This window comes from Sceloporus undulatus, chromosome 5 (genome assembly GCF_019175285.1).
Source record: "Sceloporus undulatus isolate JIND9_A2432 ecotype Alabama chromosome 5, SceUnd_v1.1, whole genome shotgun sequence".
NCBI classification, from domain to species: Eukaryota; Metazoa; Chordata; class Lepidosauria; order Squamata; family Phrynosomatidae; genus Sceloporus; species Sceloporus undulatus.
The window spans coordinates 178,779,241-178,801,883 of NC_056526.1; the positions used below are offsets into that span (position 1 = coordinate 178,779,241).

Genomic DNA, 22,643 nt, shown 5'->3' on the forward strand with positions numbered 1-22,643 from the left:
AAACTATAGCCAGAATCCCTTTAGTGATATATGCTGGTGTAACTAGAGAACTATGCCAGCATTGCTGAAGGCATTGTTGAGTACCTCCTTGTTCAACACTTTTTCTCAGGCTCTACACTGGCAGTCAGACAATGCTCAACTGCAGCACCATATTGATCCAAACTCCTATTGACTGGCCATGAGGGTGAACTGGGAAAACCTCTTTGCACTGTCATTTTCCTAATCCAGGATAATTTCAGTGACTATTTTGAAATGCTAGCATCATCAAGGTTCTCAGCCTACGTGTTCCATATATCAGCTGGAATCCTGTCAGTGTCTTATGTATAAGCTGCCAAAGAAGTGGTTACACATTTGTGTCTGATGCAGAATGGCCATATTCAGTCATTGGAAGCAGCATTCCACATGTGGTGCTACTCAGTGGTTGTCATTATGGTTTGGGGTCACCTGGTATGGGTGCCCAGAAAGGGCTGTGGAGGTGGCAGTGGATTACCCAATCCTCCTTTCCTCCCACTGCCTCCCTCATCTGCCCCTTGGCTTTCTGACTGCTGCCTGGTGAGACCACTGCTGTGGGGAGCAGTGCTGTAGATTCTGGTGCCCACTGTTGGTGGGTGTGTGCTTGCTGCATCTTCTGGAGAGCCTGTTCAGGGTCTAAAGTGGCTGCTGGGTGAGTAACAACGGAAGATGGTGCCCTTTCTTACTCATCTAGCAGCTGCACCAGCCCCACTAAATGTACACTCCCCCTCTGTGGTGGCACCTGGTATGGCCAACAGCCCCTGCACCCCCTAGAAATGCCTCTGGTGCTACTGGTCATGGTAGCATGCTTAGTGTGGATATATGTTTGGAGTAACATCCTATTATGATGTATACCCACATAAGTATGACTTACAGATGCACATGTCTCTCCTTTTTCATAAGGCACAAGGGACTGTTTTCTAGCCCTTCACCTCCTGCTGCTTATAGGTGGAGCAGAAACGCAATTGAGATTATGAATATGTGGCTGGTTTAAGCTGTGCAGAGAAGGAAAAGGCAGGGGTCCGCCATCTCTGAGCACACCCTGCCCCCATCTGTACAAACTAACCAACACCAACAGTTTCTTCCTCCTCTAAATTGCCTACCTTCTCTGTCCTATCCTCACCAAAGTGTGGAGAGGACATTGAACCATGTCAACAGATTGCTATGTTCTGTCTGCTTGATGTGCATTCACAGTTGTGCCTTTGGCTGTAAAACATCACAACTCAGTAATGAAATAGCATTGCACAACTGCTGTGTAATCCAATTTAAAAAAGTCAGGCTTGTTGTCTCTGCAATGTAAGAGCTTGGCCATTGGGTAGCTAGGCTCATAGCACAATGTAATGCACACTGGAGTAAGTGCTGGTGCAGGAGGTTGGATTGGGCTTGTGTGGACAAAACCTAAAGTGGTCATACTGCAAATTAAACATTGTATGAACAGAAGCAGATCCTTATTTCATGAACAGATCTTCCTTCTCTCTGCAATATCCCTATCATCTTCAAAATCAGTGCCAGAGGGCTGGGAAACTTCAGGGAGATGGAGAGAGGATAATAGTCTTCTCCTGCTAGCAGATTAGTGTTAGTGTTTCGTCGGATTTAGGCACAAAAGTTAAAGAGGGAGAAAACACAAAGGAAAAGAGGACAAATTGATTAGATATTCATATTATATTTTTATAAAATTATTTACAGGCTGTTGGGTATTTTTTTGGTCATGAGCAAAGCTAATGGCACAAATAGCACAGTCACACAATATATTTGTTTTGTTTTTGTTTTAATAGCTAACACTATATATATATATATATATATATATATATATATTCCCCAGCAACAGGGGCAACCAAAAAAAAATTAATGTACAAAATAAGCTGATAGTAACACAATGTCAAAAATAGCTTATTATGGTAAGTGCAAGGAAGAAAAGCCTCAATATAAAGCTTGATTGCAATGAAGGTATTGGCTTAAATATAAGACTTGCAATAAAATATTTTTCTTGTCTCTTTCTATTCCATCCCAACCTCCCAACCCCCTCAGGTTGACCTATTAAAATCTATATACACAAACTCATGTGTAACACTTAACAGTAGCATTATGATGCATTCAGGAAGTATGATTTCTCAGTTAAAAAAATTCACACAGCAGATGCAGTTGATTGATGGAGATGGGGGTGTCTTCTTTTGAGGGCTGACAATATTATGTTGAGTGCTAGCCTCAGTCAGGTGACCAGTCACCTGTTAAAATATCATATCACAACAACCCTCTTCCCAGAATCCCACAGTCTTTATCAGCAGCAGCGCTCACTGGATCCATATGGTGTTCCCTCTGTCTGGTCGACGTGGCTCTACTGTCAGTTCTCCAAATGTTGAGAAGAACTGCTCCATCTCTTTCTGCAACATGTCGTTCCTCTTCTCAGCATCGTCTTTGGCCCGCTCGGCATTGCGCATTTTAATTTCTACCATTGTGAACTTCTTCTTCTCTTGTTCCAGTTCATCATGCAGGTTCATCATTTCTGTCTCCAGAGAGATATTCCTCTGTTCAAGGCTGGGGGAATACAAACAGAAGGCACAGACTTAATAGATTATTAAGTGCTACCATTAGCCAGAGTTAGGGAGCCACTTCAAGCAGCAAATTTGGGCTAACATAAAAGGTCAATTTTTTTAGCTAATACATTTATTATGACTGTATTTTTACTGATATGGGGGTCAGTGAGAAAGCTTGGAAGATTTTTAGCCTCAGGTTCCAAATTACATTGGGTAGCCTAGAGTGCTTTGGGAATAGGGAATATTTGTGGAACACCAGTCTGTGGAAGACCTAGACTAGGAATCTATAAGAGCTCAGGAATATGAAATGTCTATGACCATTTAGACCTTCTTGCCATTCATGCAGGGGGGTCTCTTGGATGCAGAAGAACATCAACAAATGAAATTGGCAACAGTAGCAGTGGTTGCACTCTCATGTTGCCGCTTGAGGAGGAAGTGGCCATATTGTACCTGCTTATAGACCAGCTGTATCTAGGGTTGCTTCTTTCCTCAGTGCTTGGCTTTGTGGCAACTTTGCAGGCAGGTAAATATGTGAGCGCTGACTTCGAAAGGATGAACATCATGGACAAACTGTGGTCCAGACTCAGTGCTTCATGAGCCCACAGTTTACTTTTCTCCTTTCAGCAGTGACCAAATAGACACCACTGGAGAGCTTAGGAGGAAAGTCCAAAAGCGGAAGACACTACTTGCTTTTTAAACGACAACAACAACAACAGCTAAATATCTAAATATAGAACTAAGTAGCATCTCCCTCATCCTGCCTCACCAGGAAATATTGCTGTGAGCTACACAAGTCTATTCTTCTGTCAGTTGGGATGCAACAGACTGTTGTTTCCACCTGCTCCCACCAGCAATTCCTGGTGCAACCATCAGAAGCAGGATCTTTATCACAATTCTTCTTTGCAGTAGAGATCGCTGGTGGGAGGGGGGTGGAAATATCAGTCTGCTGAATTGGAAGGACTGGGGACCATTTATGATCCCCATGTATTCCTAAACAGTATCCCATATTTAATATCTGAAACGAATTAAAAATAAAAACCATTAAAACATATTAAAATGCAGACTCTAAAATACAAAACTAAATAAATAAACAACACTAATTTAAACTAGAGGTTCAAAGCACAATTTTCAAGCTGGGTAGCAGAATCAATTTGGGATTCCTATGGTAGAGGAAATTCTAAAAGGAGAGACCACCGTGGAGGAGGCTTGATTCCCGGCCAGCAGGGAAACAGATGGCTATAGTTTTTTGTGGGGGTTTTGGGCTATGTGGCCATGTTCTAGATGAGTTTATTCCTGATGTTTCACCAGCATCTGTGGCTGGCATCTTCAGAGAATGCTTGTGACATACCTGCAATCTCTAACATCAACAGAGGAGGACTTGCTGCTTGCCCTGCAACTTGCAAACAGCCATCTGTTATAGCATCCAAGAGGATTTTCAACAATTTCAACAGGAAAGAGGAAACCCTTACAGTAAACAAGGTTTGGCTACCAGTCCTGAAAAATAGCAAGATGAAGACTCGACAAATGCAAATGAGAAATCTCCCAGCAGACAATGAGTACTGTCAAGCAGACACTAATCCTCTTTTGCAGACCCTCCCACCCTGAGGCCTGCCATGAGCAACAGAACAATCCACATGCAAATCACTTCTGGCTTCCCAGGTCACACAATATATATACCCAACTCCTTTCCAGGCAAGCATTCTCTGAAGATGCCAGGCACAGATGTTGACGAAACGTCAGGAATAAACTCTTCTAGACATGGCCACATAGCTCGAAAAACCCACAAAAAACTATGGATACTGGCCATGAAAGCCTTCAACTTCACAAATAGATGGATGTTTGCAAGTTCCAGGGCAAGCACAAGTCCTCCTCTGTTTTTGTTAGAGACTGTAGGTATGTCACAAGCTTTTGCTGATCAGAGCTATTCCATCTCTGCAAAGGGGCATTCCACTACTAGTTACTAGTAATGCCTACTGATTGTGTTGTGATTTTGCTCAAAATTTTACAACTGCTGTTTACAATAATGGCTATCTTGTCATCTTTTGGCTATGCATCTCATTGAAGTGGCTGTGAATGTCATTAAAGATGCACTTTCTTGAAGGGTTGGTAAAAGTTTTTTGCTGCCTGAGGTAAAGAACAAAATGGTGGTTCTTCCCATTCCATGTACAAAAATGAATGGGACTGAGCTCTGACTCCTTTGTCAACACTGGTGATGGAAGAATATCTTCTGCCACACCTGAAGGCAGTAGGTTAGCTTTAGAGGGCCTGCCTTGTGGGACAGGTCACCCAACAGACAGTTATTGTCTCCAATAGTTTGTTGTTATCTCCCAACATTTAGTGTCTGAGACAACTTTCTCACTCTGCTGAATTGTGCAGCCAGTCCTGCTACCTTATTTTCTTAACTGAATCTCTTGTCAGTCCTTCTCATTATAAAACTCTTGTCAGTTTTTCCAAATAATTCCTGATTCATTACTAGACAAACAGAAACTCAAGTAAATTTATTAAACTATCAGTAATTAGGAGCTGGTTTTATATTTTCTTCAGTTCCACTGTCTGATGCTGTAGCCATAAATATGCACTGCTGGCTTTTGCTGAACAGAACTGCTTCTTTACAAACATGTTCTTAAGGCAGTCACATAATTGGATTCCTTGTTACCTAAACAGAAGCATGACTGTTCTATATCAGCTAATGACAACCATGCTCCGACTCAGAACAACTATCTCAAAATAAATTCGTCCAGTGTTATTAAATCAGATAATTCAGGCCTAATGGAAGAGTTATTTTGAAAAATCTCTTCTGATGGAGGAGGAAGCACTCAAAATAAATAAGAATACTAAGTCTTTAAATAAGCACATTCTTTTTTTATGGTGAAATTGTGCCAAATGTGCATCCTCTTCTCTGTTCTTACAGTGCTGTAAAAAGACCACCAAACAGCAAACAAACCAAAATAAATACTTAGTGGATGAGCAGATATATTTTATAAATGGTGGGTTTTTACTGGGTCTTCATTGGCATCAAAATGACACAATTAGATGACTTTGGCCCCATTCACACTATTAAAATAACCCAGGGTGAACCTAGGTTATTTCCTTGCTGTTCACATTTGACAAAATGCACTTGGTGCACCATTGAGAAGGGGGGGGGGGGGTGGTTATCCAAAACTCCACTTGACTCGGGATATTCAATACGTCCCCCTTGGGTTTTCTTGATAGATCCACATCGATCTGCATCTTCTGTAATGTGAATACACTACTGAATCAATCTGGATTGCCCAGCCAATCCCCCTCCAACCCTTATGAGCCTTTTCTAGAGGGGGGAGGAGGAGGAGGAGTACTGGGAATACTCCCAAGGCTGCCAGCTGCTCTCTGGACAGAATGGGCCTGGAGATACCAGCCATGGTGCTGGTGGCTGCCCAGGCATGTGTGAATAACACAAAAGGTTAAAATGCCTTGGGGATATTCACAAACCCAAAATGTAATGGGAACACCAATCCAGTTCTCATCAGGGCAAAAAAGTGAGCGTGAATGCACCCTTTATGGATTATGTATTTTATTTAAAGGCAATGGCCAGAATCCTGCAGGTTTCTTATATATGTGCAAGTTCCCCCAAGAAAACAGTTGGACACCTTTATTTGATGTGGAATGTCCACATTCAGTTCAAGCTTGCAGAAGCATGATGCACATTGTGTATGGCAGCATCTGTGCATTATGTAATGTGTGTACTTATTTAACTGCATATTTAGTTGCAACATTTTGGGAGTGGTGCCTTGTACAACATGGGCATCCAACAAATGGGTTGTCTCACAAGTTAATCCATAACGCTGCATGGGGAGATGTACACTATGAATCCAGATGTGAGCCATTACTTCTCATTGTATGGAGGCATTTGTGACCAGGCTATTTGTGTGCTTGCTCAGTTGCTAATTGCTGATGGGTAACTTCAAAGCCCTCATTTCCTCTTTTAAATCTTTAATCAGAACTTGGATGCTATAATACTTCAAACAAAGGATGCCTTCACAAACAAGACCATCCTTTGACTGTCTTTCAATCAAAGGATTGTACTTTCTAATGGCCACCCTATACTTGGCTGAAGAAACAAATATGATCTCCCCTTCACAGTCTCACCTTCCTTTCATCTCTCATTGGAGGTGATTCCATCTTTTGAGATGGAATATATATATAAACTGCACCTCTTCCCACTTATTTTTAAAAGGGCCTTCAGATGAGAGAGATATCAATTGTCTTATGTAGGTTTCCGGTCAAAGCAGCAGATAACCATCCATTACATGATGAATAATAAGAACTATAACAATTATTATTATTAATCAGAAATATACGGTAGAACACAAATTCAAAGACACTTGCTTTGTAGAGGACATATGAAGGAAAGGCTCCACGCTGCAATCTTCATGGAACACAGAAATATTTGAGCAAAAGCCTAGCTGTGATGGCTGACTGAATTCAACCACCAAGCTACCATTCCTAGAAGGAAAACTTTGGGCCTGAACAGACAGGCCAAAATAAAGCTGCTTTGGGTCTCTTTGGAGGTATGCTGTTTAAATGATGCATGGGTCCTATGAGTCCGGAGGTTGCGCCAAAGCCACACTCCATTCCTAAGCACTGGAGTGCAGCTTTGGTGCAGCTTCCAGATTCTTAGGATGCATGCATCATTTAAACAGCATACCTCCAAAGAGACCCGAAGCAGCTTTATTTTGGCAGTCTGTAACAGGCCTACGTCCTATGACAAATCTATGCCTCAGACTGCTTGGTGCTGAGAAGCACCTGAATCTCAGGCATATTGGAGAGATTGATCCTGAGTGTGTTTTATCTCACTGTGCTTGCCTATTTCTATTCCAAGAGAAAACCTCAGAGAGCGATTTCAGCCAACCTAAAACTGGTAACAACACTATAGTGGAACCAGGGCTTGAAGGGGCTTTTTTGTTTTTTGTCATTAGCAGAAAACAAGAATGCCAGTTGCTCCTCCAGCCCCATCTTCTCAGAGCTTAGCCACAGTCCTTCCACTAGCTGGGAGGGTAGAGGAATGGATTTTACCAGCAACAAGACATTCTTGTAACCTATATCTGTTCCTATGCAAATCTGTAAAAGAGCAAACACAGTTGCCTGCTCTTCTGGTCTCGGCTTGGAGATTTACTACTCTGTAATGGCAATGTGGCATCAAAACCGCATCCACATGGAGAAATACTAGTTTAGACAGTGGTTGTTGGTGGCTTCTATGTCTTCCTCCCACCCCAGATTCATAACTATTTATTCCACAAATTTATATAAATGTCTGAACCATGAAACCTCTGTTCAACAAAAATTAAAAGTGTGTGTGTGGGGGGGGGGGGACACTGATGAAAACCAGTTAATTTATAGTGTTCCAGACATGTATTTTTTCCTTCCATTTTCATATACAAATGAAACGTCTTGGTTGCAGTGTGGAAAGAACTTGATTAACTTAACTGCTACCGACTCTTTCAAAAACTTTCATGCTGCAATTTAAAGCAAATAATTACATTATTACACAGAATAAATTAGTTTCTTCTTTTCAAGGCAAACAGCTAATAGTATTGACTTCTGAAGTGGTGACTTTGCTGTGCAACACTTCTAACTATAAGGAAGCCTGAGTACAGTTTGGACCCCAGTATAAGCATGTGTTAAACCAGGAAGCACACACATTTCCTTTACAAGTTAACTAGAAGATTTAATGTGTACTGGAAAGGAGCCGACCCAGCAAGCCACTGATTTAGAAGCCACCCAGCTACTATTGAGCCATGTGAGTGATCCCTTCTCTTCACTAGTCTGGGTATTCAGGTTCTTCATTTCTTGCCACTCCCCCCACCCCCAACTGGGAAACACCTATCCTTTTCCAGCTGACTAGCCCCACATGATCACTCCTATGGATAGTAGGTCAAGTAAGAGTTAGATGTCAGTAAAATCTAATGCAAGTAAAAGCTTGTTGTTGTGTGCCTAAAAGTCATTTTCAACTTATGGCAACCCTATCATGCGGTTTTCTTGGTAAGATTGGTTCAGAGGAGGTTTACCACAGCTAGGTGTCAGTAAAATTGCATTTATATACATCGGTTATTTTTTTTATTATGGTGCTCAGATATTTTTGGCACTGCCTGTCCTCCCCACACACAACAAGAAATGCTGATGCTTTTAAAAATTAACAACACCTAGCCTTCAGCCTTTCATACTTTATAATGAACAAGAGGACCCTTTGCTAGTCTCAGTCTTCAGCTGAACTGTGTTGAATTTCTGAAACAGCAGCACCATTTCTAAGGCTCATTTGCAATTTTCTATAATGGAATCAAACTCTTCTCAAGCTCATTATCAATCTGAAACAGCAGTCAAGGCAGAGGGGCTTCTGAATTTTCAGCCACTGAGAAATACATTTTCTTTTTTCAACTGTCTCTTGCTATGTCCCCAGATATCTAGAGAAATAAATTTTGTGATAGTACTTAGCATTTATGGTAGGAGTTTTAGATCACTTGATGGCAGATGGGAAAATGTGAGCAATATATAATCCCCCTAAGAGATAAATTAAACGGAGTGCTAAGATGTCTTCTGACCTTTCTTTTTTTTCCCTGCCTCATTGTTAATGCAGTGCTTCATGTCAGGGCATATATAATTTAAATGACTTTTCCTTAGGAACTGAGTGAAAAGCCCGAGTGCCATGATCTTAGCTCACCTGACTAGCAAATAATGTATGCTTCCCCCTCCCCTCTCTATTTGGTAAGAAGTTCAAACAGCTTAGACTATAAACTTCTTGGATCATATTAATTGAATTTAAGTTGATTGGTTATGTTGCATTTCTCTGTATTACTGCAGAGGCCCCTTTAGAATGCAACCATAAAACACTTGCCTGGGAATAAGCCCTCCTCTTTTCACCCCTCGTTTTTTCTGATATTAAATTAATATAAAAAGGATGGTCTGGGGGTTGTAGCCATGAAGGCACCCCCAGCAAAAGAAAACAGTCATAGCACACAAGTTATCCCATTGCCAGTGGGGCCTCTCATGGTATAACAGTGCGCAAGATGTACTGTTGTTCAAAATCACATCTTCTTTTGATTTTTCAGTTAGATGTTGAAGATAGCTTGTAGAGATCACCTCAGTTTCTCCATAGTGTCTGCTAGTGAGGGAGAGGGTGCCTCCAGCTGTACAGAATGAGCCCAGGCTGCCCTGACAGCCAATGTTTCTGAACAATGGGGGTTTCTACTACATAACAGGGTACCAAAAACAGTGGAAATATTTTTCTGGCCAGGTGTGGGGAGTCTTTGACTTTCCACTGCCTTCTGTTCTGGATTACCAGTGCGCTGTGCCTCTGTTGGAGGCCATCCCTTGTTCTTGTTCCTTGTGCTGTTATTATGCAAGGGCAGCCTGCCTGCGAAGTACTATACTGTGTTGTACTGTACATTGCAACCAATGCTAAAGGGTCATACTGCTCGCTCTGCTTATGCAATGGTCCTCCAATTGCAAATTCATTTTACAATACATCAGGACTACTTCACAAGCATGGCTATTGTGAAACAGTTACTTGTATCTTGAACAAGGGAGATATTCCATCAAGAAAATGGTCAATATTTTTACAGTTGGGAGCTTGTGTGTGTGTGTGTGTGTGTGTGTGTGTGTGAGTGTGGAGAGTACATTTGTGAAAAAGAAAAGTAATTTCACAAATATTCCTGTAATCGTCTCTGGCAGGGAGAAAATGTTTGAAATTCCTTCTTCTTGCACTTAAGAATAAATAAGGCAAAAACTATATCTCTAGCGTATATCCAAAATGGTCACTCAAGGGTTTGTAAAGCCTTACAAATGGACTCCTAGTCTGAAAGCATACCTTTTTATCCTTGTTTCATACTCCAGCTTTTGTTTTGCCATTTCCTGCTTCAAGCTTGACACAAGGCTGTGCAAAGCACTATGGTTGCTTGTGTTGTTCACAACAAACGTTTCACTGTTATCACTGCTGCTGGTAGCCCGGCTGCTCCGGCCCCCAACACTTCTTCGGTCACCTTTGCTCTCATAATCCCCTTGGTTGGTGAGGTCTTCATGCTGTGGCTCATCTAGCACAGGGTCTTCAAAATTGGCCCCATAAAAGTCTTGCTCAGGGCACGTGGTAGTAGAGGACCGGCAGGAATTGGAATGTTCTGGGAGGGATATTTCACAAGAGGATGTGGACCAAGTTGCACTATCGACACTCTGTTTATCTTCAGCGTTCACTATGGAGAACTGCTGATGTACGTTGTCATAAGTAGACAGTCTATTATGCTGGCCCGAGTCACTCATGGGCTCCTTTTGCTTGTTGTCCCTCAATGTCACATACCCATTTGGCATCCAGCTCTGGTTGCGGCTGTTCAAAGAGTTGCTATGAGCATCGGTACTGGAAACACCCATTCGTACACCTCCATTCTGCACACTCTGTGTGCCCATTTTAGTTACTGGTCCTTTCAGAGAAGATGTTCTTCTAGTCTGCAAAGTACCATTTGATAAAGAGGGTGATGTTTTTTCCTGACCCTCCACAGAACTGCTAAAGGACCCATTGGTGACTATGCCACTGCCTTTATTAAATGCAGGATTTTTTTTCACCATGAGGGGTGGACTTCTGGTGATGTCCAATTTGTGAATGCTATTCCTTGGGCTATTTGACTTGCTCCCAGGCTGGGCAGTAGGAGATCCATTGTCCACAATGGTTCTTTGTGGAGATTCAGGTTTCTCCCAAGAGCAGCGTCTCACTGGGGATGACTCCTTGGTGTTGTTGTTCTCTTTGTTCTGGAGCTGACCAATTATCACTTTCTTTTGGATCTCATTGTTGTTGTTACAAACCTCTGGCCCACTTTGGAGATCTGCATCTTTGGGGAAAAGTAGTTCATGTTCACTTATCATCATGGACATCAATTGCTGGACGACAACAGTTCCTAGAAGAAGATAATAAATGTACCCAGTGATGGCAGTGTTTATAAAGAAGTATTAAATGCAGTTTGCATTATTGTCTCCCTGCTGTGTGAAACTCAGGATACTGAAATCCTTTGGTTACTCCCAACTAAAGTAAAAACATTGGTGCCAACGTGATTTACTTAAGTGTTCACTTCAATAATTGATTGGATGCATCAACTATAGCTGGGACTGACCAATGTGATTCAGGCCAAAATCTTTTATCAGATCCATCTCCTGTTGTAAAACAAAATCAAAGGGGAATTTACAGAAATAAACAAATAAACAAATAATATTGATTTCTTATCGCCTCTCCCCGGGCATAACAAAGTAGGGGACAACAGCACTTCCAAATATCACTTACCATCATTTGTTCTTCTTTGCTATTACAAATAAAGCATAATTGATGTTCTTGACACTTCATAGCATGATAGAAGAAAAAAAGAGCACAGGGCAAGCATTTTTCTGTTTCTAAAAAGCTTATGTCATGTCCTCCTGCCTGAGAGTTTAGCTCCAGAAGACAAAACAGACCTATCACAGTGTGCCCTCCTCCAATTCAGACTGACAGCTACCTGAGGTTTCCAGAGGAGCAGGAGGCTGGAGAGAAAGCTCAAGTCCATAGGAAAGGCAAAAGGATTTACAAGGCATTTGGAACAAACTCAGCTCTTTCTCGGCAGATGAAGTGAGAAGCTGTATACATGCAGAAGGAAAACACCCTCTTGAATATGGTCTGCAAGTTGGGTGGGGCTAATAGGTAGCTTTCAAGTCAGAGGCCTTTCTTCATTTGGGTTGTTGAAAGCAAATTTGGTTTCTCTCTCAATCTGTGTCTACTGTGAGAAATGACCCTGTGATTTACAACCCTGGACTGTTTCTTGACTCAGGTATCTTTCAATCCTATGTGGGCTCTGCTTTGATTTATGACTCCTGACTCTGGACTGTTTGTTATTGGACCCCACGCTACTGCACTTTTGGCACTCTGCATTCTGTTGCAGCATGAGAAGCAGGACAGCTTACAGTCCAAAGCCTGAGTGCTTTATCAGTGCCGACTACAGTAGACCCAGTGAATTAAGGGGATTCCCCTGTATGGTGACTTACTATTCAGCAATGGATTCATTGGGCCAGAAACTAACCAACTAATTCCATTTCTTGACATCAAAAAGAGTAAAAAAGAAAAGAAAAAAGGGAGACTGGAGAGGCAGGAATGACCAATTGACTTTGTATTCACCTACCAAGTGAATCAAACTTTTAAAATGTTCAATTTGAAATACAAGTATACTTCAGTTAATGACATTTGTGCGAATTACTTCTTTAACAGAAAATTTAGCACCAGAGGGAAATGTAACTGGGAAGGAATAGATACATAATCTAATTACAATGCATGATGTTTACTTTAAAACAACTTGAGGCTCAAAGAGCAGGTAGTTGGTCAGATTCAGACATCCATAGCAGGGAGGGAGGGAGGGATTCCTGCAGTTTTACAACATTCTATTTTGCTGACTGGAGCAGAATTTTCACAATGATAAGGACTGTTAAATTAATTCCAAATAAATATCATTAAAGGCTGCAAAATGAGACTAGGAGAAGCCATTGGAGTGTATCAAACAGGCCTTCAGTACAGAATGTACTGCTTATGGTATAAATCAAAGGCATGTCTCTTAATGGAAGAGGAGACTCAGTGGAAATGCACTATAATAAATGGATGAAAGTCTGGCGTGAACTACCAGCAAGGCTTCCCTTTTAATTCAAGAAGCAAATCTTTAGAAGTTGGCCTCCAGTGATACATGACACCTTTCCCCTCCTCAGCCCTTCTAGAAATGAAGGAGAGGTTGTAATTGCAATACTGTCTGAAGGTATATTTCCACAGTATCCTGAATGCTTCTGAGCAGTCATTTCCCACCAGTCCTGCATCCTATTTCTAACTATTATATTAAAGAACTTAATACTGTTGGTTCTTCTCTCCTTCCTCCCTGTATCTTTTCCTTATGTTGTGGCTTATTTATATTAGAAGTTTGATAGGATAGCTGAATAGCTTTTAAAGTAGGTTTCAGGCACTGGATCACAATATGCAGCTACGATATTGGAAATGCATTTCCAATGCAAAATCTTGACCATCATTTTCTGCAGAGAAAAGAGTATTTTTCTGAACATTCTATTCTGTGCAGAATATGCAACCTATCTCTTTATAGAAAATGCTGTTTTCTGCACAAAACAAGCATGCTTTTTTTTGCAGAAAATAAGTCTTGAATGGTGAATATGCTGATTATGTTACAACCAGAAGTAAATAGCTAAAATTACTCAGTGCTTCCTTTGAGAAGAAATTTAACAAAGAACTACATCCCTGGATCTTTACTTCTAATGCTAAATGGGGAGAAACTCGATTGTAAATTTTAACAACCCTTGAGGAGGCTATATGAGAAAGATCTATAACCCTTACATTTTCAGGTGAGTGTATGTGCATGCAGCATGGCAGCATGGAGCTGCTAGTCACTGAGGACCCTGCAGCATTTGCTCCAGCAGCACAATTGATAATCTAGACTTGTACCCCAAAGGTGGGCAATGAGATGACACAGAGCATCTGCAGGGACCCATGATGACTTTAGGATTCTAAGTAAGAAATGCTTTACAATGTTGAGGTAGAGGTTTATGGATTTCTTTTAAGCTCTTTTTGAAATATGAGATAATATTAAGGCACTAGGAAAGTAATGCTGTATAATATAATTTATTTTAAGGGTTTAAAATATATATTATGACATAATATTAAGGCACTTTTTCATTGTGCTTTTCTTTCATTTTTCTTTAAGATAGCTGCTGAGGTATGTGACAGTGTTTGACTAGAAAGATGGGAGTAGAAGCATTTAATGTAAAAGAATGACAGGCAGGCATGTTGGAAGCTATAGTTCCCCTGTCTTGTTTCATTTTTTCCTTACTGTTAGTTAGTTCTATTTATCTAGATTTGTAGACTAGTGAGATTTGTTATTCCTAGATGTTTATTTTAGATATATAGAAATGTATTGTATTTGTTTATGTCATTGTCATTGTTTTTGTTTTTTGTGAGATCTTCAGCCTTCCTGGTCAGAGAGCTTTGGTGCCACAACAAACTACAAATCTCAGGATTCCATAGCAGGGAGCCATGGCAGTTAAAGCGGTGTCAAATTACATTATTTCTGTATTGCAGATGCAGCCTTAGTCAAGGATTTGACTCATGTGGCAGCAGTAGTTTTGAACAGTAAACAAATAACTCTTCTCCTGTGGCCTCTTTCCAATATCATGTATATAAAAAGGCCTTTAAAAATACTTTTTCAAAGCTATGGCATTCATATTGTGTCATAATCTTTAGGATTGCTAACTGATTCTTTACAAGTATGACTCACTTTTTATTTTGTTTCATTTTTCAAAATTACCTTCCATGATAGTCAGAGGGTCTTCCACTTTGGGACGCAGGATGTTTGGACCAAAGACGGTAGCTAGGTTTTGCACGCTCATTTTGTTCACACCAGAATAGGACTGAACTTCATCCAGGAACCTGTTCAGCCATCCCAGAAACAGAATTGGGGGGGGGGGGGAGTGGAAATCCAGGATCAGGTCCAGTGAAACCAAAATGTCAGGACCAAATGAAGTAAGATGCCATAACACAACAGTTCCCAACTTTCCTGGCCTTAGGCAACATCTTTCCTTCTGCCTTTGTCCATCAACTACTATTGTTAAAACAGAACTTTTCACCTCATCCCCATGTCCACAGGTTTTGCATTTCTATGGCTATTCATACAACCTGATTACAAAGTTCCTTCCTGTTCATGTGTCTGAGGAAGTGGACTAAGTCTATGAAACCTTATGCTACAACTTCTTTCACTCAGTTAGTCTTAAAAGGTGTTACCAGATACCTTTGCATACTGTTGTACATATAATTTGCACATTCTCATATGATGTGGAATCAAATAGTACAATGAAAACAATGAAGAGTAGTCTTCAGTGTTTTCAATGTACAATTTGGTTTACTGAGATTGTGTTCACAGACTTGCAGCTGGATGCACAATGTTGACATTCAATAGAAAGGTTGTGTAGTGCAGCCATCAGTCAACTACATAGGTGCAGATTTATACTAAGCATGATGTAGGATCTCAGTAGGAAAACTACAAATATTTGGCTAGAATTAACAAATATACATTCCTCCTTATAATTGCTGTTCCTTACCCAGTTATATATAAATATTTTATTTGTGTATTACCTTTTTACTCATTAGTTGGTTTCATATTTAAGAAGGCCCATTGAATTAATTCAAAATAATTATTTTAAAATAAAATATATCTCTTTTATTCTAAAAATACAACTGGAGGCTACCCAATGGAACCAACAGAGCATAGGACTGGAACACTAGAGTGGCAGTCCACGGAAATGTTTCATGGCAAGAACTGTATCTTGCCTGTGATTTATCTTGATAAATATACAGCTCCAGTTTGTTAAAAAGAGTACAATCATGTGAAAAAGGAAAAAGTCAAATGTCATGCTCGCTGCATGCAAGCAACTGGGGAATGCTCCAATTGCAAACTGCTTCAGCAATATCAATGTGCAAAATGAGAGTCAGAATCCTATTGTTTATCCCAGTTAGAATAGATCCATTGAATCTCAACATCTATGTGTTGACTCCTCTTTCAACAATTGATTCAATGGATCTATTCTAGTTGGGACAATTAGAATCCAGGTTGACATAGGTACTCCATCGTCATCTTCCTAGTCAAAATAAGTGTTTCCTAGTACTTCCTATTCAACCTTTGCTAATCTTCATATGTGCCCTCCAAACATCATTATCTCCAGCCAGCATGGCATTCAACTTAAATCATATTAACCATTCATTAATCAAGCTGGCTTGAGACGATGGGAGCTGCAGTCTGACACAGCAGGAAGCCACATCTGGCAGGTGGAGAATCAGACTGTCTTAGTACCACTGCCAGTGCTATAGGCCTCCTGAGTAGGGTGAGAGCAAGACAGGAATCAGCCATGTCTCCCTGACCATATGATTAAAAGGAAGTGAATTGAGTCTAAATAATAATAGATTTCAGCAATATCTTTAGGTTTAATTAATTCTATTGGTCCAGTATGATTCTGCTGAAAACTGCCAAGGGGAACCTGCTACCATGTGATATCTTTGAGGGCACCAAAATAAACACTGCTTCATGATTCTTGCCCGGTTGGTTTACCTGCAAATATACTTCAGCAGGTTGAAGTTGACTAGTGGCAAGCTCTTCACTTGTTTCACTAATTCGTTCAATCCCTGTGTGAAGATGGTGAAAACAAATAAATATGAAGCAAGTGTCCACACATGGACAGAATTAATTGAAACATCAGAAAACTGACCAAAACATCCAACTTCCCAGTAATCACCTTTTTTAAAAAACAAAAACCCACAACCCTCCATGTTGAGACTGTGATGGATGACTGCAGCTGCTTTGCAAATAAAGAGAAAAATTACAGCTGCCACCCCTTCAGGTTGGTAATGAGAAAATGCTGACTTGCTCAGCATGTTTGGTCCCAGGGCATAATCTGAAAGCAGAAACCAAAACAACCTCACTGAGCTGGGTTCGATCAGAACCTAGATGGATATAGATGACTCAGAACCCTGTGGATATATGCCAGAGGAATCATGTGGTCCTTGAAATGTTGTTTCACTGAAACTATCTGACAACATCTGGAAGACTACATGATTCCTACCTTCATACAGTGGGTGCTTGATATCCGCTGGAGTTTGCTTCCAGGATCCCCATGGATAATAAAATTGGTGGATGCTCAAGTCCATTAAATATAGTGGCATATCAGAATGATATTATATAAAATGGAAAATCAATTTGGATCTATTTGGAATTTATCCTTTTTTTGAATATTTTCAAGCCGTGGATGCTTGAACCCGTGGATAAAAAATTCATGGATAAGGAGGACCGCCTGTATAATCATCCGGAGCAGAGTGGTCTCCAGGCATGAAAGGTCCCTTGGTATTATATCCTTTCCTGTGCCCAATCTTTTTCTGTGTCAATGGGAACTGTAGAAAGGCACAGCTGACAACAGCAACTCCTCCAACTTCTCATTGGTGGGCATCACTGTATTTGCTCACAGTGCCTCCAAAGTATCAGTGTTCAAGGTCACTGCAGGAAACTCAAATGATGGCTTTCTCTCTAGAGCTGAAAGGGAAAGAATAAAAGTAGTCCTGGGCATAAGTCAGTGGTGGATCCAGCCTGGGGCTTTTTCATGCTGTATCTTTAATGCATGCTGGTTGGAGGGTTCTGGGAACTGTAGTCCAAAAGGTACACACCACACTAAATATGTTGAAGCCTACAGAAATCTGTCTAAGAGAAGTATCAGTGCTCCTCATCTGTCTTACTTAAGCCACTGTGCCTATAAACAGTGGTGTCACTAGGATGGTGCAGGGGATGTGGTTAACACTGGGCGACAGCCCAGGGGAGTGTCACCCAGTGGAGTGGTACATCCACAGGAGGCTGACTTCTGAGTTCCACATGGCAATTGTGGCAGTGAGATGTGTGTGTGTGTGGGGGGGGGTAGATCCTTTTGGACCCATCCCTGGAAGCCCCAACCCCTGCACCAAGTCACACCCAAGTGGGGATACTGCTGCCTATAGAATGATGAACTGGAGACAATAAACAGCAAGAGATGCATCTCCTTTTCATCTCCTTAGAGAGCCATTGATCAATGATACAGAACCGATTTTGCACATAGAATGTCCCACATTCAGCCCTGGGAGACTCTAATTAAAAGAACCAGGCGATGGGAATGACATTTGAGAACCTCAAAAGAATGACATTTTGAAGCTTCAAAAGCCACTGCTATGACACACTTCTGAGCAATTGGATGAGGCCACTAGACCAGTTTTCCAGCCACCTCCACCACCCCACTAAAGCACACCAAAATGTCTTGTACTCCATCTTTTCCCCTTCAAAATGGCAATAGAAAGTGAAGCTGTGTCACTTCTCGTCATCATTATGAAGGAGAAATGGAGGAGGAAGTAGTAGTTGAGAGGGTGGAGGCTTCCCTCCCCATCTTTGCATACACTGAGGAATGTGAGTGTGATTTGGGGACAGTTTTTGCTTAAAAGTCATGTCAATTTAAAAGTAGTTTGGGGATTCATGGGATTTGGGAAAGTGGTAGTGGACTTTAGGGGACTTCAAAAGTGGGGTTCATGGGCTGTAGTTTCTCCATGCCTGCTATACTATGATAGATGGAGAAATAATCTGGCATGGGATATATCAGTGTTTTCTGCTCCTTAGATGTAGCAGAGCTTAGACAAATTGCTGTTTTTGGAGTGCAGCTCCCAGTATTTTCTAGCACCTGATTATGCAGATTTTATAACCCCCCAAAATTAATTTTTCTAGTCCAGAATCATCCAGCCCAGGTGTGGCTAAGCAGGAGTTAAATTAATTCATGAACAACCCCCCAAATAAGATTATACAGAGCACATGGTAATTTTGTGAACAGAAATCCAGGCAACAAACTCACCGTTTCCTCTTCCTTGCTGAGCAATTTGGCACAGGAAAGAAAATCTTCATATTTGGAGTAGGGGATAACTGGCTCTGGGAGCTCTCTGAGGTACAGTTTCAAAAGTGATGCCACTGTGTGTACATCTGTATTTCTAAACAGATGGAACAAAAAAGATTATTATTATTATTAAGAATTATAGCTAGAAATGCCGCAGAGAATAATCACTGGTGAGGAATGCTGGCTCTTAAGAGTTCAGTAACATCTGGAGGACTGCATCTTGCCCATCCCACTTTCAAGACACCTAGATCAGAATCCTGTTAGTGACACATGTAGATGTAAGTCCAACACATTCGGGTATATGGTTTTCCCCCCCAGTTGTTATGGAGGTTAGTATTCTCTTGTTCTCTCTACAATGATCAAAGCCTTAACAGGGCTTCACCATTTAGTCACTGCAGCCCCCATCCTCACAGCCATTTGGTGACTGGTACAGACTAGGGAATTGGAGACATAGCCCTGTATCTGACACAGAATTATGACTTCAGCTGCTGAGACTTCCAGAGGATCCAAGGAGTGTCAGTAGTTGATTTCAACAATTTGTGTCTGGCTATGATGGTACAGCTGGTGGCTCCTCTGATCTCCCCCACTGAATGGCCATGGAAGGCTGCCATGCAGAGCAGATGAAAGGTGAAGAGATACAGTGAAGTTCCACCTGTGTGACACTGACTTAGGTCTTGGCCCTACAAGGCCATGGTCAGTTATAGCTCTCTGCCAATATGACCTTGGGAAAGTCACACTCTCTCAGCCTCACAGGATGCCAATGGCAACCCTCCTCTGGACAAATCTTGACGAATCAAGAAAACTGTATGACAGGTTCACCTTAGGGTTGAAATAAATCGGAAATGACTTGAAGACACACAACAAGAAATTTTAATATTGCAATAATTTAATTCTATTTTAATGCTCGGTTTTTGTATGTTTTTAATTATGTTGTCCTTTTAAATTGCGAGCTGCTTTGAGTCCCCATTTCTTTGGGAAAAGTGGAATGTTGATGATTATGATAACAACAACAACATAATAAACCCAGTACCACATCCCTGGTATCTGTCTGGAACCTACTGCCAAATGATACTCCACCCCAATTTCTGGTATTATTAGAGAAGAAATAAAAAAAAAACACTTTTCCTCAACCGTGTGAATATTTTGGCAAATATTGATCAAGCAGACTAAGCATAATTGTGTTTTTTTATATGCATGGGTGAAGGAGGGAGGCATTGGAAACAATGTAATCTCTACATATTGCCACCAGATGGTGGTATTGTAAAATAAGATTATAAAGTTTATTTCCCCAGGCCAAAGGCTCTTTCCACTTCTCCTAATGTTACCACTACATAGCCCTGAATGACAATTCTCAGGGTGGATTGTGAGCCTAGCTAAAGGGGCAGTTAATTTCTAAAATAAGAGATGCTGCCCAGGAGTTTCATTTTTGATTCAAAATTCCTCCCCTAAACTCAGACACACAAGAATACGATGGCTATGTTTCATCACCAGAAAAAGGAAACAAACAAAAAAAGATGACACAGATGTGCATAAAGTGTACATACACTGATTTATATTTCCTTAATATAACAAAAAGGTTCAAAGATGATGTGATAGCCCTCTTTAAATATCTTAAGGTCCATAGGGTAGAGTCAGCATGTTTTTTTGCTGTTTTTCCAGAAGGTAGGTCCCAAAGCAATAGGTTCAAATTGCAAGAAAAATGATTTTGGAAGATCATTAGGAAGATCTTCCTGACAGCAAGAGCTGTTTGAAAATACAGCAGATTGTCTCAGTATTCAGTGGACCTTAGTTCCTTAGAAGTAATTAAACAGAGATTATATGGCCATCTGTCAGGAATGCTTTAGCTGTCGATCCTTGCACTGTTGGGCAGTTGGACTATATGAGCCTTGGGACCCCTTCCAACTGCATTGTTCTCTGACTGTGTTGCACTTTTAGAAATAAGGAAATACGAAACACCTCATCATAACAGGCAGGTCTCTGACCAGTCTCCTGTCCAGCATCTAAGTGTTGATGGGCACTGCTCATAGGCACCTGCTTTTTCTCCTTATCTTAAACTAATTTTCTCCTAATCTTGAACCAGATTGGCCAGCCCCTCAAAGAAAGGACTGTCCTTCTAAAATAGGTCACGTTGCCACCTAAAAGGGAGCCAGGTATGATTATTGATTCCATCCTCTTGTGTTTTCATCTTATGGAATCTTGGAAATAGCACTTTAGATAATTCTCTGCTAGAAAGTTCTAGTGCTTCATTGAACTATATACCCCAAAATTACACAGGATGCAGCCAGTTAAAGTGCTAAACTGAAAAGGAGAAGGTAGCTTTTCAGGAAAAGAAAGGGCCCTGTTTTGGCAATTGTTCAGAGATCATATATACCCCCCAACATTTCACAGATAAAAAATGGGGTTCATGTGGCCAAGCAACATCAGAGTGTGGTCAAGATGGCAACAAGATATTAATGAGGAAGAACACACAAGCTAAGAGAAGCTGCAGCAGTTTCTCTTTGCCAAAGCCTACTGAGAAAGGAAATATTTCACCCCCTCTCCTTTCCTTTTTCCCTGCTGAGTTAACTGAATGCAAACTACTTTTACATTTTCAAATCAGTTTGCATCAACTGAAGTAAGTTGAGGACAAAGGGGGAAAGTGAGAGGAGGAGAGGGAAATGACACATTTTAAAAGCAGATGAAAATGTGGGGCAACAGAAGATTAACCAGGACTATCCCTGACAAATCAGGACAGTTGGAGGATATGGCACATATTCATGGGACAAGGATGGAGCTTTTGATATGGCAAATTCCTCTTTACTGACAAAAGGATCCTGTGCTGTAGTGCAGCCATGGCCACAAACATCTGGACTTGTTGGTTAGTCACGATGAGGACAGCTTCTACCATCCTTCCTCTAACGCTTCCTTTTTTTTCTTTTGAAAAAAGGTGGTAGCAGAGAATGGAGTGGAACATGACAGATCTTCTCCAGGAACAATACATTGCACAATGTATAGCCCAATCCCTCCATTTTCCTTAGCAAGTGTTTTGATGAAAAAAGAAAGGGCGGGTCCTATTTCGAAGGAGTTCTGGTCAAAAAGGGAATATTCTTTATGATAAATTTTTCTGCCCCTTAACGTTGTCACCATGGATGGGGATGCTGAACTCTGTAAAAACTTAGTGAACTTTCTTATTTGATATTGCAAAAGAGTACTTCTCTGTGTACCCTGGATAAAATAAGCCTGGTAAATTTTGTCTGCTACATCCCTTCACAAAGAAATTGCCATCACATTTTTCATTATGTTGTTTTTCTTGCTTTTTAATAAACTCAAAAGACATTGGAAAATCTAGATTCCACCCACCCCCTCTTCTCCACCAGCTGTTCATCAAATATTGAGAGAGAGATTTAACTTTTGCAAGAAACAGACACAGCATCAGAGCTGCTGTTGCCATAGCAGGGAAGGAGGTATTGGGCACAGGTCAGGTACTGATTAGGTTGGAAGATTTCAGGGAGTATAACATTATTTGGCTTCCAAAGCCAGAGCACTGCAAGAAACAGACTGTTGGACTCCGAGCTGAAAGACCTAAATTCAAGTTGATGTGCACCCATGAAATTGGCTAGGTGACCTTAAGCAGCCTAATCTAACTCA

At 40.9% G+C, this 22,643-nt stretch overlaps 1 protein-coding gene across 4 annotated transcripts in view; it reads right to left on the bottom strand.

Annotated features, from left to right (window-relative positions):
- Nucleotides 1-1,659: 1,659 nt before the first annotated feature.
- The window catches only part of ARHGAP24 (Rho GTPase activating protein 24), a 387,405-nt gene continuing 366,421 nt past the window's right edge, over nt 1,660-22,643 (bottom strand). For all 4 annotated transcript variants that reach the window (XM_042468375.1, XM_042468377.1, XM_042468378.1 and 1 more), the window contains 5 exons: nt 18,978-19,110; nt 16,673-16,746; nt 14,879-15,000; nt 10,387-11,461; nt 1,660-2,547 (listed from right to left, as the gene is read on the bottom strand). In XM_042468375.1, the coding sequence (XP_042324309.1) occupies nt 2,304-2,547; nt 10,387-11,461; nt 14,879-15,000; nt 16,673-16,746; nt 18,978-19,110 (1,648 nt within the window). In that variant the 3' untranslated portion in view covers nt 1,660-2,303. The remainder of the gene's footprint in view (nt 2,548-10,386; nt 11,462-14,878; nt 15,001-16,672; nt 16,747-18,977; nt 19,111-22,643) is intronic.